The sequence below is a fragment of the Falco peregrinus genome, chromosome 16, assembly GCF_023634155.1.
Source record: "Falco peregrinus isolate bFalPer1 chromosome 16, bFalPer1.pri, whole genome shotgun sequence".
NCBI classification, from domain to species: domain Eukaryota; kingdom Metazoa; phylum Chordata; class Aves; order Falconiformes; family Falconidae; genus Falco; species Falco peregrinus.
This window is the reverse complement of record NC_073736.1, coordinates 2,370,198-2,385,089: the sequence shown is the minus strand read 5'-3', so window position 1 is coordinate 2,385,089 and position 14,892 is coordinate 2,370,198. Positions and strand designations below refer to the sequence as shown.

At 59.8% G+C, this 14,892-nt stretch overlaps 1 protein-coding gene across 1 annotated transcript; it reads left to right on the top strand.

The window, feature by feature from the left end:
* Positions 1-11,485: 11,485 nt before the first annotated feature.
* ALX3 (ALX homeobox 3) lies at positions 11,486-13,994 on the top strand. The gene is given in 3 exon segments (XM_055819952.1): positions 11,486-11,755; positions 12,965-13,039; positions 13,623-13,994. Coding segments are annotated over 3 exon segments (717 nt in total).
* Positions 13,995-14,892: the final 898 nt, after the last annotated feature.

The following is a 14,892-nucleotide window of genomic DNA, read 5'->3' as shown; positions in this document are numbered from 1 at the left end:
AGCCCATCTGGTTTCCACACAACTCCCCCGGCACTCTCGGTGTTGTCACCTTTCATTCATCCTGGCAGGTACAGAGATTGCCACCAGCCTGATCTCTTGAAGTCCTGACACGCGCAACCCCATTATGGAACTCCAAGAGCTGCTGCTGACGTGCCTTTGGGAAAAGCAAAGCCCTCTGCAAAGCCCTGGCCTGGGAGGAGGGGAAAGCACATGGCGAGGAGCAGAAAAACACCCTCCCAGGTGCATGAAGGTGGCTCCTTGGGGTCAGCCTCCCCTCCCCAGGCTCCCTCCAGTTGGAAAGACCACCAAGCATCCCCAACCCATCCAAGGAAGTGCTGGTGGCGTATCTCCCACCCTTAACACCTACGCCAGTGCCGTGTGCCTCAGTTTCCCCATCTGAAAGAGGAGCACTTTGTGCCCTGCTGTCATCTCCTTGATGAGACCACGAGGGTAAAGACACATCCAGCACCCACCACCAAACCACAGCCTGACACGCCGACGGGCTGGAGCATCCCACATAAGCTCCCACTCCTCTGTGCAGGGCTCAGCCAGCGGTGAGGCTCGGGCGTAAGGGTGAGCCCCACTCGGATGGATGGATGGATGGATGGACGGACGGATGGATGGATGGATGGATGGATGGATGGACGGACAGATGCGGTACAAGAGCAACAGCAGTGAGAAAATACAGCTCTCCTCCCCAGCGAGCCCCCAGGAATGGCTCCTTCCCCCCCTGCCCCCGCCACCAGCCACCAAAAAAAAAAAGCCGATTACTTTCAGGTGTCAGCCAGTTAATAAAATAAATCTTCCCCTTAAGGAAAGAGGAGGTTTGCATGGGGGGATTTTTTTTTTTTTTTTCCAAAGGCTAAACACAAACCAGAAGGCAACAGACTCCGGCACATTGGCTCCACTGTCCTTTCGGGACGCAGTTGGAGACACTTGGCTTTATTTTTTTTTCCCCTTGTTTCTCTCCCCCCCAAAAAAATTTTCCCTGATTTTTAGGGGCTGCTACAAATTGATCCCAGTAATCACAAGGCGATGCCATCCCACCGGCTCAGCCCCAGGGAGTTACTTGCATCACTGTTTGTTACGGACTCTCCAGGGAAAACTTTTCCTTTCCCTGCAATAAATTTTCCACTTACGTTTTAAGGGAAGAAAATGTTTTCCGGTGCTTTTTCTGGCTCTCTGTCGGGAATGATTACTCCCAGATTTATTGGGATTTGCAAAGGAGGCGGCGATACCTGGGATCTCCGAAACTTGCCAGGATAATGATGCAGGCAGCACTTGTCGGCTACAGATCTGATTTATGGAGCAAGATTTCATCTGTCCCGGTGCGTATAATTTACTGGGATCTGGAAATGGCTCATTAGGGGATGAGATGAATAAATCCATCAATCCCTCGGGGAGGGGAAAAGCTTTGTCCGGCTCTGTGCACCGCCTGCAGATCCCGGGGGGAATTTGGGGTTTCCCTCGGTGGCAGCCGGACGGGGAGCAGGGCCCTCACCAGGGTAATTCGGCATCGCCAGGACAGCACAGGACCCGCTGCCTGGATGGCTCAGCCCCGGCTGGGGGGGCCAAATGAGCCCCCAAGGTGTGGGAAGCACCTGGGACACCCCCAGGCATGGTGCGGGTCCCCAGTGCCTGTGACCTGGGGGGTGCTGAGCCCCCGGCGCGCTGCTGGGATCCACTCCACGGATTCCCAACAAGCCGGGAAAGCTGCAGCCAAACGCGTTTGCTCTTACAAAGCTGATTTCTGGAAAGGCTAGGATTTATCCCCGATCCCCCCCTGGGGTCAGGGAGTCGGTTCAATTCTGCCTGCCCAAACAGGAGCTGAGCTAACCCCCCCCCCCTCCCCAGCACCCCAAAATCATGCCCCTCCCCCTCCTTTTTGCCTTTTTTTCCTCCATTTGCACCATTTTCCAGCCATTTTTCCAGCTACAGACCGACCCCCATGCAAACTCAGGATGACCGAGCCGCCGGTGAGGGGCTCAGCCCAGCTCCACACTGATCCCACTGGGAATTAATCTCCCCGGCCGCGGATCCAGCCAGGCTGCCGTGCACCCACGGGCAGCACAAACCTGCAGTAACGCCCAATTTACACCCGTTTACCCGGCTGCTGTCTGAATTCAGGGGCCAGATCCTGCTCCCAGTTACATCTATGTTAAATCCAAAGTGATCCCGTTTATTTCATGCCGTTATTTCCAATTTATGTGGCGTTAACGGCGTTACTCTAAACTGAAAGACTCCAATCCTCCCAACGGAGCAAATCTGGAATAAATTCCTTTTAATCCCTAGAGATATTCCTGATTTTGTGATCGCTATCAGATTTTTAGGAGTCAAAACACCCATTCGGCTCCCAGTTACATGTCTTTTACTGGGATTAATGCCGTAAGGACACATCCAGCCCAGCATCTCCCCCGAATCCCCGGCACCACCGGCTTGCTGCCACTTCCAGGCTTAATTTCAGCTCCTTCTTTTTTATATAATATATATATATTTGGAGCAGCTGGAAGGAAAAACAAGCCCGAACTCAGCATCCCGAAGCACTTTCCAAAGCAGCCTGAAAGTCCCCCACAAAACCTTTCCTTATTAAAGCAGAAACTGGCCGGCGTAGGAGCACGGCGATAGAAGAAGGGATCCATCCCTCCGGCTGGGAGCCGGCAGCACAGGGCTCGGCGGTCCCCGCTGCCTCCCAGCGTAAAATCGAGTTTATAGAGCCCAAATTACCCAGCGCTGGAAATCCACCCCGTGCCCCTGCCTGCAAGGATGCGGCCGGATCCTGGTTTAAAGCAGCCTGAGGGAATTCAGCTCATTTATTCCTGCGGCTCCTCTAAAGGCCACTACATATCCGAAGCACTTTATAAACACTTGGCTTTTTAAAAAACTGCTATTTTTTACATCGGTTTGGATCAAGCCAAAATACTGTTGATTTTTTTTTTTTCCTTTCCTCCTAATCTATCTCCATGAACGCAAACGAAAACAAAAGCGATGGGGCTTGGCTTTCCCGCCGGGTTTCATCCCGTCCGCAGCCCCGCCGTTTTCCCGGGTTTTGTTTCCTCGACTGTTATTGCTATCATTAATTTACGGCACGCTTTGACACCGAACGCTGCTCCGAAGTGAGCGCTGGAAGGCAGCGCCAGGATGGAAACAGTAACTTAGAGGTTTCAATCACCAAAAAAATATCTCAAAAATATCGCCAAAAAAGTTACCATTTCAACCAAATTTGCTATTTGCGGGGAAAAATCCCCCCCGTGTTATTGCAGCAGCCGCGCATCCCTCCTCGCTGCATCCACAGGGTTCCAACCCAGCTCCGCAGGGCTGGCCGTACAGACGATACCACCACATTAAACTTGTACAAATTTAGGTATTTGTGCAATGATGTGGGTGCGATTTCCACACGCTCATCTGCATGCCTGCGCAGTCTAGACGCAAATTACGTGATTTTAGTGCCCGTGTGCTGATACAGAAACACGCTGCGTTTGTGTGCAAAATTATAATACGCATTTGCATGGGATTAAATTCTCAGTGCATGTATCTGGATGGCTATGAATATGTGTGGCTATAAATGTGTGTGGCTATAAATATGCATGCATGTATAAATATGCATGTATAAATATGCATACGCTTATATGAATATATACGTGTGCACGTAAAGCACGTTCATGACACAGAGGCTGTCGCCTGCCTTTGTGCAGCGGGATTACACGTGGGTGGATGTTGGTGGTTGCGCTTTGCTTTTGGGAGACCTGGAAACAGGGCCGTTTTCTACATCCTCAACCTTGTTAAATACCGAATCTGGGCCCGGCTCGGTGGATCCCGTGGGTTTCCAGCAGGATCAGCCCAAGGGGCTCCGTCTCCCAGTCGCTAACGCAAACCCGGGGTTGCAATCAGCAAGGGAGATTTCCCCAGGTGAATCAATAAAGACATTTTTGCCGGCATCAATGTGCACATTCCTGAGTGAGATCGACCCGTAGGTTGAGACGAAGCTCTGCAATGAGTCGGACGTTAGGAATCGGAGGATTTTCTGGGATATTTGGGAAGCAAAGAGGGATGAGCAGACAGGGAAGGGCTGAGGATTGAACCCACGATAGCTCTGCAGCTTTAGCAAAAAAAAAAAAAAAAAAAAGTAAGCAAGGGCACAGATTCCCTTTGCTGCTCAGAGCCGAGATTATTGTCCCTGTGTGACAGAGAGGCAGGGATGTGCCCAAGACAGCTAGAAGCCTGTTGGCGCCCAACAAGTGGTGGTATAAATCTCCCCAGGGATTAGGAGAAGGTCCTCGCTGTGGGACGCGAGCAGCCAGCGTGGCCAGCTGAGTCCCCCGCCGGGCAAGGGAAGAACCTCCCCAAAACGCATGTCCTTGCAGAGGTGGGGGGGAATGGCCTGCGTCGCATCGTCCCAGCTCCTTTTGTCCATACGTGGGGTTTCTCCAGGCTGAGGACCTGACCTGGGCATGGAGAGGAGCAGCAGAGCTGGAGATCAGCCTCCAAGCGCTGGGCCAGCAGCCACCCAGCACAGCTGGGGATGCTACAGGCTGGAGGGGGGCTTTGGTGTCTAACAGTGTCATCAGGAGGACAGATGTCCCCAGGCTCTGTCCCTCCTGCCTTCAGCCTGAAGCTCATGTGCCAGAGCCACGTTGAGCTGAGCTGCCTCCCTGCTTTCCAGAGGAAGCCATAGCTTTCTCCCAGCAGGCTGCTCCCCGGAATGGGCTTTCTTCCCAAACTGCAGAGCGCAGAGGGGAAAAAAAAACAATAAAAATCAACCCTCTGGAGAAAAAGCCCACGGGCTGGACCACGGCTGCTGGTCCTCCTCTAGGCTGCCTGCTGCTCGACCTCCAGGCTGGGAGGGAAAGCCCGACCTTGGAAAAGGAGAGCCCATCCCCGGTCCTGTGCGTTAGGCACTGCTCTGCGTCCCGCCAGCATTTCCAAGGCTCTGGGTAATGTTGCAAAGTCTCGGCTGTGCAGGGATGTTCATACAAACCACAGAGCTATGCAAACCCTCCCAGCCTCCTGCCGAGCTCTTCAGTGACATCTCATGATCCCAGGGGAGGCGAGGCAGCTCTCTGGGATGGCTGGAGACGGTGGGGAAAGCCAATGGGAGGCAAAGGGGGGGGAGGAAATCCTCCTCCCAGCAAGCAAGAGAGAAACTGAAAACAGAAAACATTTGCCCACAGAGCATCCTGCTGGAGTCCTCCCACTGCACTTGGTGGCTCTCTTGCCAGGGCTCGTTTGGTGGCAGATGCAATTAAAATGGGGCCACAAAAGGTCATTTCAACCCAAGAGCCGACCCAGCAGCGCTTCCCCTCCGGAGATGGCCAAGTCGGACACTGTGACATTGTGAAAAGTTTCTCCTGGAAGCTTTTCAGCCGAGGAGGTTGTTGGGATCATCCTTCGCCCACAAATAATCCGGTTTGTGGCAAATAAACCCCAGTGAGACCTGGGAGCACCATGGGGACCTCCATGTCCAAGTCAGTCCCATACTGGCACCCATCCCCGGTGCTCTAAGAAGAGGCACCCACCCTGGGCTGCCCCAGCAGCCTTTGTCCCCGATCTCAAAGCACCCAACACCAAGCACCAAACCAGCAGAATGAGGCACCCTGGTCTGGCTCTACACACAAAAAAAACCAAGGTAGAGGGTTGGTGGAAGGTTTAGGAGATCCCAGGAGTCCTGGTCCTCAGCCGTGCTCGCTGGAGGGACCAAACCCCGCAGCAGCTCCATGAACCAACACCGACCCCACAAAAAGATCTCACAAACCTCTCCTCACACTGCCTTCAGCTCCCAAATACCCCGAATCCCACCTTCCCAAGACCTCTTCCACCTGCCCAGAAGGGTTCCAGCAATGGCTCCAGCCTGGAAAACCAGCACATCCCAAACCAGCCTGCCCATCCCCTCCGCACCACCGGCACACATGGAGAGACTCATCCCCCTGCTATCAAAATCCTTTAAATGCCAGCAGTAAAACTGAGAGATGTACATTGAAACTAATAAGCCTTTACAGGAGTTATGCAATGTTTAATAATATTTAATGACTTGTTGCATGCCAGAGGACTTACAGTCCGTATTTAGCAATAATTTACAACACGCAGCAAGCTGCGGACAGTCAAACAGGGAAAATCCCGACAGCTCCAGCTGCTGCGAAGGGAAAGCGTCAGGGAATGCTGCAGGATGCAGCGGAGCTGTCGTGGGCATATAAAGGGTGGGTGAGGAGGGGGCACCGCACACTCAGACCCCCGTTTGCAGAGCCAGACCCTCACGGGACTCTCTGCCAGAAGAGGTTTGAGCCCAGGATCCCAACCCAGCCGCTATTTTTCTTGCAACTCCCAGGTTTCCCCGACTAGGGGCTGGAAAATCCAGCCGTGATTTATACCACACGCCACAAACCCGCCGCGCCTGCGATAACACGGGTTTTTGCAACGACCCAACAACATCGTATCCATCCTGCAGCTGCTGCCAAGACATTATATTTTTATCATAAGCTCTTTGAAACGAGACTGTCTTGTGATTCCAGATTTGTACCGTGCCCGAGATAACCAAGCACAGCCCCAGCACCGCAATAAAAGCGATAGCACGCTGCATAATGTTATTTAATGGTCGGTGTTAGCCTGTTCCGCTATTTAACATCACGCGTCTGCGAGCCGCCTGCTCCTTCTCCACCTCTTTTCGTGGCTCCCAACCAGTCCATCCCCTGCCCTGCAGCCCCGATACCTGCAGGTTATTTTTTTCTAGACCTGGTGCAAGGAGCGATGCCCCAGGGTGAGTTAAAAGCTGCGGTCTGTGCTGTGCATAAGGGAAAACTGCAAATGGAGGTGTAAAAATCACCCCTCAGCCCGGATATCTGCTCATTTTTCCATGCCTGTTATTTCATCCCCTCTCTCCACGACACCAAGCCTTAGAATCGCCAAAGCTGCCCCGTTATTCCGCACACAACCCCCCCCAAAGCTGTATAACCCCCTCCCCCTCCACCAAGCCCAGCGCCTGGCCACCGGGAGCAGCCGAAGCGGCTCCAAGGCGGATGGATGCATCAGAGCAAAAAGAGAGGAGAGAGGCTGGAAAAAAAAGTTCAGGCAAGCTCTGATCAGCTCTGCCCCACACTGGTGCCCGCTGGGATGGGGGGACCCAAATCCTGGTGTGGGACCAGTGGCAGGGACACACCGAGAGCAGGATAGGGCCACCTTGGTGCTGCGGGCAAACACCACCCATGCCAGCAGGCTCCAAGGAGGGACATGTCACCGTGGGATCCTGGATCCCATGTCCCAGTGTCATGATCATTGCTGGATCCCATGTCCCAGGGTCACGATCATCCCTGGATTTCGCATCCCAGGGTCACGATCACCCCTGGATCCCACGTCCCAGGGTCACGATCACCCCTGGATTTCACATCCCAGGGTCACGATCACCCCTGGATCCTGTGTCCCAGGGGTCACTATCACCCCTGGATCCTGCATCCCAGGGTCACAATCATCCCCGGGTTTCACATCCTAGGGTCACGATCACCCTGAATTTCGCATCCCAGGGTCACGATCACCCCTGGATCCCATGTCCCAGGGTCACGATCACCCCTGGGCTGCCCTGCCCAGGCAGTATCCCTGGCCCTGGGGAGGGAAGGGCCGCCGCCGGGCTCAGCACAGCTTGGAAAAGGGAAACGATCCCAGAGGGAGTCAGGGATGGAAGTTTCTCCCCCCGCCTGGGATCTGGAGCTGCTCGCAGCGGCTGGGGACGAAGCTTTACGCCAAGGCAGGGCCTGGGCATTTCCTGCGGCTGGGAGACACTGGGAGCGCTGGGAGGGGGGGGGAGCAGGGCTCCCCCACGGCCCCTGCTCGGGGCTGGGGAGGGGGGGTCCGCTGCTCCGCTCCGACCCACTCGGGAAGGGCGCTGGGGTGGGGGGGCCGGGATTAGCGGGATGAGGAGGGGATGGGAGGACGCACGTGACTGGCTGTGGAGTGGGGGAAGTGGGCTGGGGTGTGCGGGTGGGGGGGGGGGGCGGGGGGGGCTCGGCGATCCCTCCCTCCCCATCCCCACCATCCCCCTCCTCCCCGGCCCCCCGCACAAAATCCGCTCCCGCCGGCCGCCCCGCTCCCTCCAACCTGCGGCATGGAGGCACCGGGCTGCCCGGCCTTCCCCCCGCCGGGCCGGGCCGGGCCCCCCCCCGGGGCTCCCCCGGGCTCCCCCCGCCTTCCCGGCCGGGCCGCCGGGCCCCCCCCGGCAGCCGCCGCCGCTCAGCCCGCGCCCGGCCCGCTGCCCGCCCGGCAGGGCTGCGCCCCGATACCCGGGGGCCGCCGGCCCGGGGCCGCTCGCCGGGGCCGTCCGTGGGAAGCCGTTCTGCCCGGCCGGGGCTGCAGGTACCGGGGGAGCGGCGGGGGGGAGGGACCCGGGTCCGCGACCCCCGCCCCGGCCCCTTCGGCTTCACTTTGCTGCGCTCTGCCCCCGCCCGGGGCCTGATCCTGCCGCTGCCCTCGGGGGGACGGCCCTGATCCCCGCGCCCCCACAGTGTCCTGTCGCCGACACGCAGGCCCCCGGCTTCACCGAGGCGGCCGCTGTCGCGATGTGGCCCCGTCGGTGCGGAGACCGCTCGGGCATCCCCCGACGGTAGCCGGCAAAGGCCGGGCCGGTGCTGCCGTGTGTCGGGCAACCGGGCCTGTGTCACGACAGAGAGACCGAGGTCTCCGGGATCGTGCTCGCCCTGCTGGAGGGGCGGGAAGAGGTGGCGGGAGAGCCCCGGCCCCGCTGCCGCGACGGCGGGGACCGGCCCGGGCCCACTCCCCCGGCCACGGAGCCGGTTACCGGGCAGGGAGCGGCCCCGGCCCGCGGAGGAGGCTGGAAAGGCGCCGTCGGCTCCCGGGACCGGGCCGCACCGGGCACGACCAGAGGCAGGACCGGCCGCACGGACGGGCCCGGGGCTCCCCGGGACGCGCGGCTGCCCGGTGCCCGGTAGCGCTCCCCGCCCCCGGCAGGACGAGCCGCAGCCCCGGGGCTCTCCCCATCGCTCCCCCCGGCCCAGCGACACCGCCGGCCCCGTCGCGCTTCCCTTCCCGGCCGGGACCGTCGGGGACTGCGGCCGGGGCTGACCGGGCTCGTCCCGTCCCCCCGGGGCTCCCCGGCCCTTTCATTCCCCCCCTTTTCCCTTCGCTTTAATATAAGAAGAAACAGGCAGCGCCGCGGGTGTAATGGGAACCAGGTGGGGCCCAGCAAAGCCCCGCTCCCGGCTGGGGGGAACAGGTAGAAAAAGCCCCCCCCGGGGGTCCCGGGGGTCCCGGGCTGGTGTCCATCCCCCCCGCGCTTACCTGCTGCCGCTGCAGCGGGGCTGTGCCGATCCCGGGAGCCTCTCACCGGTGGCCGGGGTGGTGGTCCCGGTTCCCGGGAGCCCTTCCCGTGCCCCCATCCCTTCGCTAATGATCCCTTTGAGTTCTCCTTTCCCCTCCCGGTTACAGCTGCTCCCCAGCTGCCGCCTTCCCCAGCGCCGCCAAATCTTGCGTGGGGGTGTCAGTTTTAGGAAGGATGGCGGGGGGAAAAAAAATATCAATATCTTCCCTTTTTCCCATCCTCTTTGTCCCCCTGCGATGCCGTGTTTATTTAGCTACATGCCCGTATCCTGCTCCCTTCCTGCCTTCTCCTTCTTTCTGGCCATTTATTTATTTGTCTCCAACGCCAAAACCCGCGGGTTGCTCGGAAGCACGGCGCGTTGCCTTTGGAAAGGGGGGAAAAAAACCCCAAACCCGCTCTATTTATCGGACCGCTTTGTGCAGAGGAATTTATTTTAATTTATTTCGGTCCTTTTTCCTTACTGTCGGTCCCATTTGGGGGTTTTTGCCTTCACTCTGCACCTTGGCGGGACTTGTTTTTTATCGGTAAACCTCGCCGGCCCAGCGGCCGAGCCCTTCAGAGGAGAAAACAGGGAGGAAACGGCAATTTGGCCTCATCCCTTCGCCGTTACCCACCGCCGGGCACGTAGACAGGTCAGTACCGAGGGGGACAAGGAGCCTTCACCCCCCCAGACACACCCCCCGCCCCCCAGATAACAGTTTGCCATTAATTCGAAGCAGCTGGGGCTTGGCGCTCAGCTGCGTGCCGTAACCCCCAAATTGCCTTAATTACAAAACAACCAAAACTCAAAACCGAAAGTCCGGAAAGGGCCGCGGCGCCGAGGGCTGGTTCAGGGGGTGCGGAGCCCCCGGTGGGTCCATCGGGATGGGGACCCCGTTCACCCGCTCTGCCGGGATGTGATGGTTAACGGGACGGGAAGGAGGATCCATCCCGAAGGAGGCGATTTCCCCCCTTGCCGGCCCCAAGCGCTGTGCTCTGCCCAAGGCCCAGCCATGGGCCTGATCCTGCCCCTCTGAGGGGGCCAGTGGTCTCCACCTGCAGCAAAACTGCATCTCCGGAGCCGGTGCTCAGCTTGGGGGTGAGACCAGGGCAAACCCCCGTATTTTCGGGTTGTCTCCTTCCCAGGTGACACCCCTGTGTCCCCTCGGCCGGCTGGGGGACACCAAGCCATCCCTTCCATCTGCTGAGCCCCCCCTCAGTTCTCCCATCACTGGTTCAGCTCCTTGGGGTACCAGTAGCACCCGGCATCAGCCAGAGGTGCTGAGCTCCGTGTGTCCCTGCGTGGGGACAAACCACCCTCCCGGGGGACAAAGGTGACCTCCGAAATGCGTTGGCCGTGACTGATCTTGAACCCGTTTCATCAGACACCCCAGAGATGCAGCAGCAGCAGCCAGGGGAAAGGGGGAACCCCCATATTTCTTGCTTTGCCCCCCAGCCCTGAAGGAGCGTGGGGAGGGGGAGCTCCTCCCAAGCAAAAAGGCTGGGGGGGTGGGTGGGGGTATTTTTCACTCCTTTCCAAATGGTTTCCTGAGAGTTACAGCTGCAGGGAAATGCTGGGGGGGGGGGGGCGGGAGGGGGGCAGGCAAAGGCTGCCCTTGAACCGAGCTCAGGCATGGGGGTCTGGATAGGGCCCAGTGCCCCGGTGGGCTGGGGGTGCTGGTGGCACCGATGCCTCTGCGGTGGGCACAGCTGGGCAGGGTGGAGGCGCCAGCCTGTGCTGGGGGGGGGGGAGGGGAACTGGAGGAGAGGGACGAGGAGAATGGAGTAAACCCTGCCTGCAAGGCAGCCCTGCGCTCGCCTTCTCTGCCCCCCATCCCTTAACAGCAGCATCCAAAAGGGTCCCCGAGCGGGGTCCCCAGCCACCCGCTGCTTTGGCCGGGCTTCCCCCCACCCTCGGGGGCCATTGCATGCCCACAGCCCCGCAGCCAGCAGGAATTTTGCTCTCCCCCATGATGGATTTGACCCGCTGCATGCCTGTGCCGAGCCCTTTGCCCGAGCCTTACCCCAACATCCCCCCAGGATGGCTGGGGCCACGCAGAGGTGGGAGGGGAGGGTTGGGGCTGCGGGCACAGGGGGGCTTTTGGCTTCCTTAGCACCATTAACACCACCCCACCTTGTGCCTCCCCCCTGCCAGGCGGCGAGAAGGGATGCAAAGGCGGGTACCAGGTGATGCCCGCATCCTGCCGGGCCCCTGTGAAAGCCCCGGGGGAGCTGGGGTGCCCGCTGGCAGCACCCCTGGGCAGCCTGCAGGAACACGGGGTCCCTGAGCTCCCCGAGCCCCTGGGCAAGAGCAAAAGCAAGAAGCGGAGGAACAGGACAACCTTCAGCACGTTCCAGCTGGAGGAGCTGGAGAAGGTCTTCCAGAAGACGCATTACCCCGACGTCTACGCCCGCGAGCAGCTGGCGTTACGGACAGACTTGACCGAAGCCAGGGTGCAGGTACGGGCGCGGGTCCCCAGCTCCCGTAGGGACGGGCACGGCCACCCCGAGTGGTGGCGGGCAGAGCCGGAGGAGGTTTTCCCCTCCTCCGCAGCTGTTTTTCCCAGGAGAATTAACGCTATGCCTTGGAGAGGAAATCCAGCCCCGGCACACGCTTCACCCACCGCCACGGGGTGTGGGTGCTGGTTGCCTCTCAGCTCTCTCCAGTTCTCCCCTTGTCCCCTCTCTGCAGCACCCGAGGGGCAGGAAGAGCCAAAATTTGGGAGGTCACTGCCAACCTGCCCCGCTCAGCAGCCCCTAAATGTGATCCCCCCTCCACCTCCAGCCCAGGATGAGCAGCGATGGAGCTGCCATCCCAGGAGAGGGATCCCTGGGAGCTCAGCATGGATGGGGTGTGTGGGGGGGTAGCATGTCCCAGGAGGTGGGGCAGGATGAGGCCCTCCCCCACCACCCCGGTTCTGCCAGCATCACGCTTGCGTCAGGCCAGCGAGGTGCTTCCAGAGGCATCTGCGGTTTGAGGCTCCCAGCGGGAAGAGGCGGCTGGAGGGGGCACCCAGCAGGGAGAAGAGCAAAGGTGAGCGGGTAACGAAACAAACAGGGAGCACCCATTGGGTGCTGGGTACCTCAAGCCGCCGAGTCCTGGGTGCTGCCCTCCCTGTGGGGCAGAATCTGGGGACACGGCACAGGCAGGGGATGCACACCCTGAGCCTGCAACCGCCCAGCCCCTCAGCACCCACCACAGCCTGGAGCCCTGGCTGGGGCTGGATTTCAACAGAATTACCTGTAACCATGAAATCTGGGCGCTGAGCACCCCCGCACCACGTCCTCTGCCCCGGGAGGTGCTGCTCGACCCAGCACCACCCCAGCCAGCACCACAGAGGGGACATGCAGGTGGGTCATTGTGACCACGCAGGACCCAAAGAGCCTCATTCTGCATCAAAACCTGGGGTGAAGGAGGCCTGGAAGCACAAGGGAGGGAAAAGGATGGTGCCCAGAGCAGGACCGCTTGTTTCCCAAGAGGGATAAGAGATATTTCTGCTACTGGTAGAGAAAAAGGCTGCATGCAAGGGCAGCTTCCTCCATCTCCGCTTTACCGGGATGTGGGGGCACCATTAGGGCTCCTTTCCTGCGGGAATTTGAGCGTGGCCATGACCAGAGGGCTGCCTGGGCAGGGGTCCCTGCACCTCAGCCCCCTCCTCCATCCCCCAGGTCTGGTTCCAGAACCGACGGGCCAAGTGGCGAAAACGAGAACGTTACGGGAAAATCCAGGAGGTGAGAGATGCTGTGGCGCTGCCTGCCCCAGCCCCTGCCCAGGGCAGGGGTCCCATCCCTTTGCCCACGGGGGTCCCGTGGGGTGACCCACATCACCTGTTCTTGCCCCTTGTCTCCCAGGGGCCCATCCCCCATGGGATGCAGCTCCATCCACCCGTGAGAAAGGCACGTGGTCCTGGATGGAAAAGGGGGGAAAACAGCAATGTCACATTTTACCACATGTAGGAAGATGCTGCTTTATGTCCCACTCCATCCCCTGTGGGAACATGTCCTTTGGGACAGGCTTTGGGGTGTCACCCCCCCACCCCAAGAAACCCCTGTAGCTGTCCCACATCCATCAGTGCTTCCCACCCCCCTTTTCTGCAAAACTGCCGTTATTTTTCTCCCCCCAACACTGAAAAGTGTAAAAATAATTTAAAACTCAGTTTCATGCACATCCCTGATGCGAACCCCCCCACATCCACCCTGGATGGCAGGGGAGGAAGATTTCACCCAGGGATCAACAGCCCCAGGCGATTAAAATAAAGCATCCCTCGCTTTGCACCCTGTGGGTGAGGGGAATCCAAGGTGGGGGGATGTGGTTCCCCCCCCTCAGCTGGCCTCCCCCCACTCCACTTAGGGCTTTCCCCCCCCCTCCCATCCTTTCTTTCAGCTGCAGAACAACCTGTGGCCGAGCTCTGGCCCGGGAAGCCCTGCGGGGCTCCTGCCCCCCGAGAGCATCCCGTCCCCCTGCATGTCTCCGTACCCCCACACTCACAGCAACATCACCGGCTTCATGGGCATCCCTGCTTCTCCCGGCCCCCACCCCGGCATCAACAGCCTCTACTCCCTGCACAGCCTCCCCCCCGCGGCCCTGGGTGCCCACCCCTTCGAGCCAGCACCCGAAGATTACAAGTCACCCACCCTGGTGCCGCTGAGGATGAAGAGCAAAGAGGCGACCAGCAGCCTGCTGAACTGGGCTACATGATCCCCCTGTGGGGAGGGACACAGACCATTCGCACCCCCACCCCCCACCCGACCTCGTCCTCCCCCCCCCCCCCAGCACCAGGGCGGGGAGCGGGTCGGTGGGGTTACCCTTCCCTTCCCCACGCACCCCGATCTCCACGAGCTTTCCTGCATCTCAGCCTACTCCATCGTGGTGCCCCTCCGGTGAGGGGTGGTCAAAGCAGGGCTGCCGGGGGAGGGAGGACACCCCCAAACCCAGTCCGCCCCAGCAGAGCTGGCACTGGCAGCTCAGGACCCCGAAAGCAGCTCCCAAAAAACCCCTGAGCCCCCCAAAGCACCTTCAGTGGATGGGACGTGATGGAGACAGGCAGTGGTTTGCAGCAGGGTCGTTGCCCCCCCCCCCCCCGGCTGCAGGCCCCCTGACCAACCCGGGGGGCACCAGCCTTGGGTACATGAGGGGAGGGGGCTGTGCCGGTGTGGGGTGCCAGGGGAGCACCATCGGGGGGGGGCAGCAGGTTGTTTTGGGGGTAGCGCTCCCCTCCCCAGCTGAAATTTGCCTGTCAATCCCCAGTGCAGGCAGCAGTGACAGAAACTGGGCTCTTCACGTCCCAGTCCAACCACACTGGGGAGACCCATGGGGGCTGCCGGTGGTCGGGGGGTGTTACTGGGGGCAAAGCAAAAATCCCAGCCGTGTTCAAGGAACCCCCAAAGCCCCCCCAAGCCACGGCAGCCCTTTCTGCTCCCGCTTGGAGGGGTTACAAGATTCAGGACAAGCCCCTGGCACAGTCACCAGCTCCCACAACACGTGGAGCCCCCTGGGATGGGCAGTAACCCAGTACAGGGCAGGGGGCTGCGGCGATGAAGACACTTAAACCAAAGCGGTTTTCCCTGGGGGGGTCACCCATAGCCCCCCATCCCTG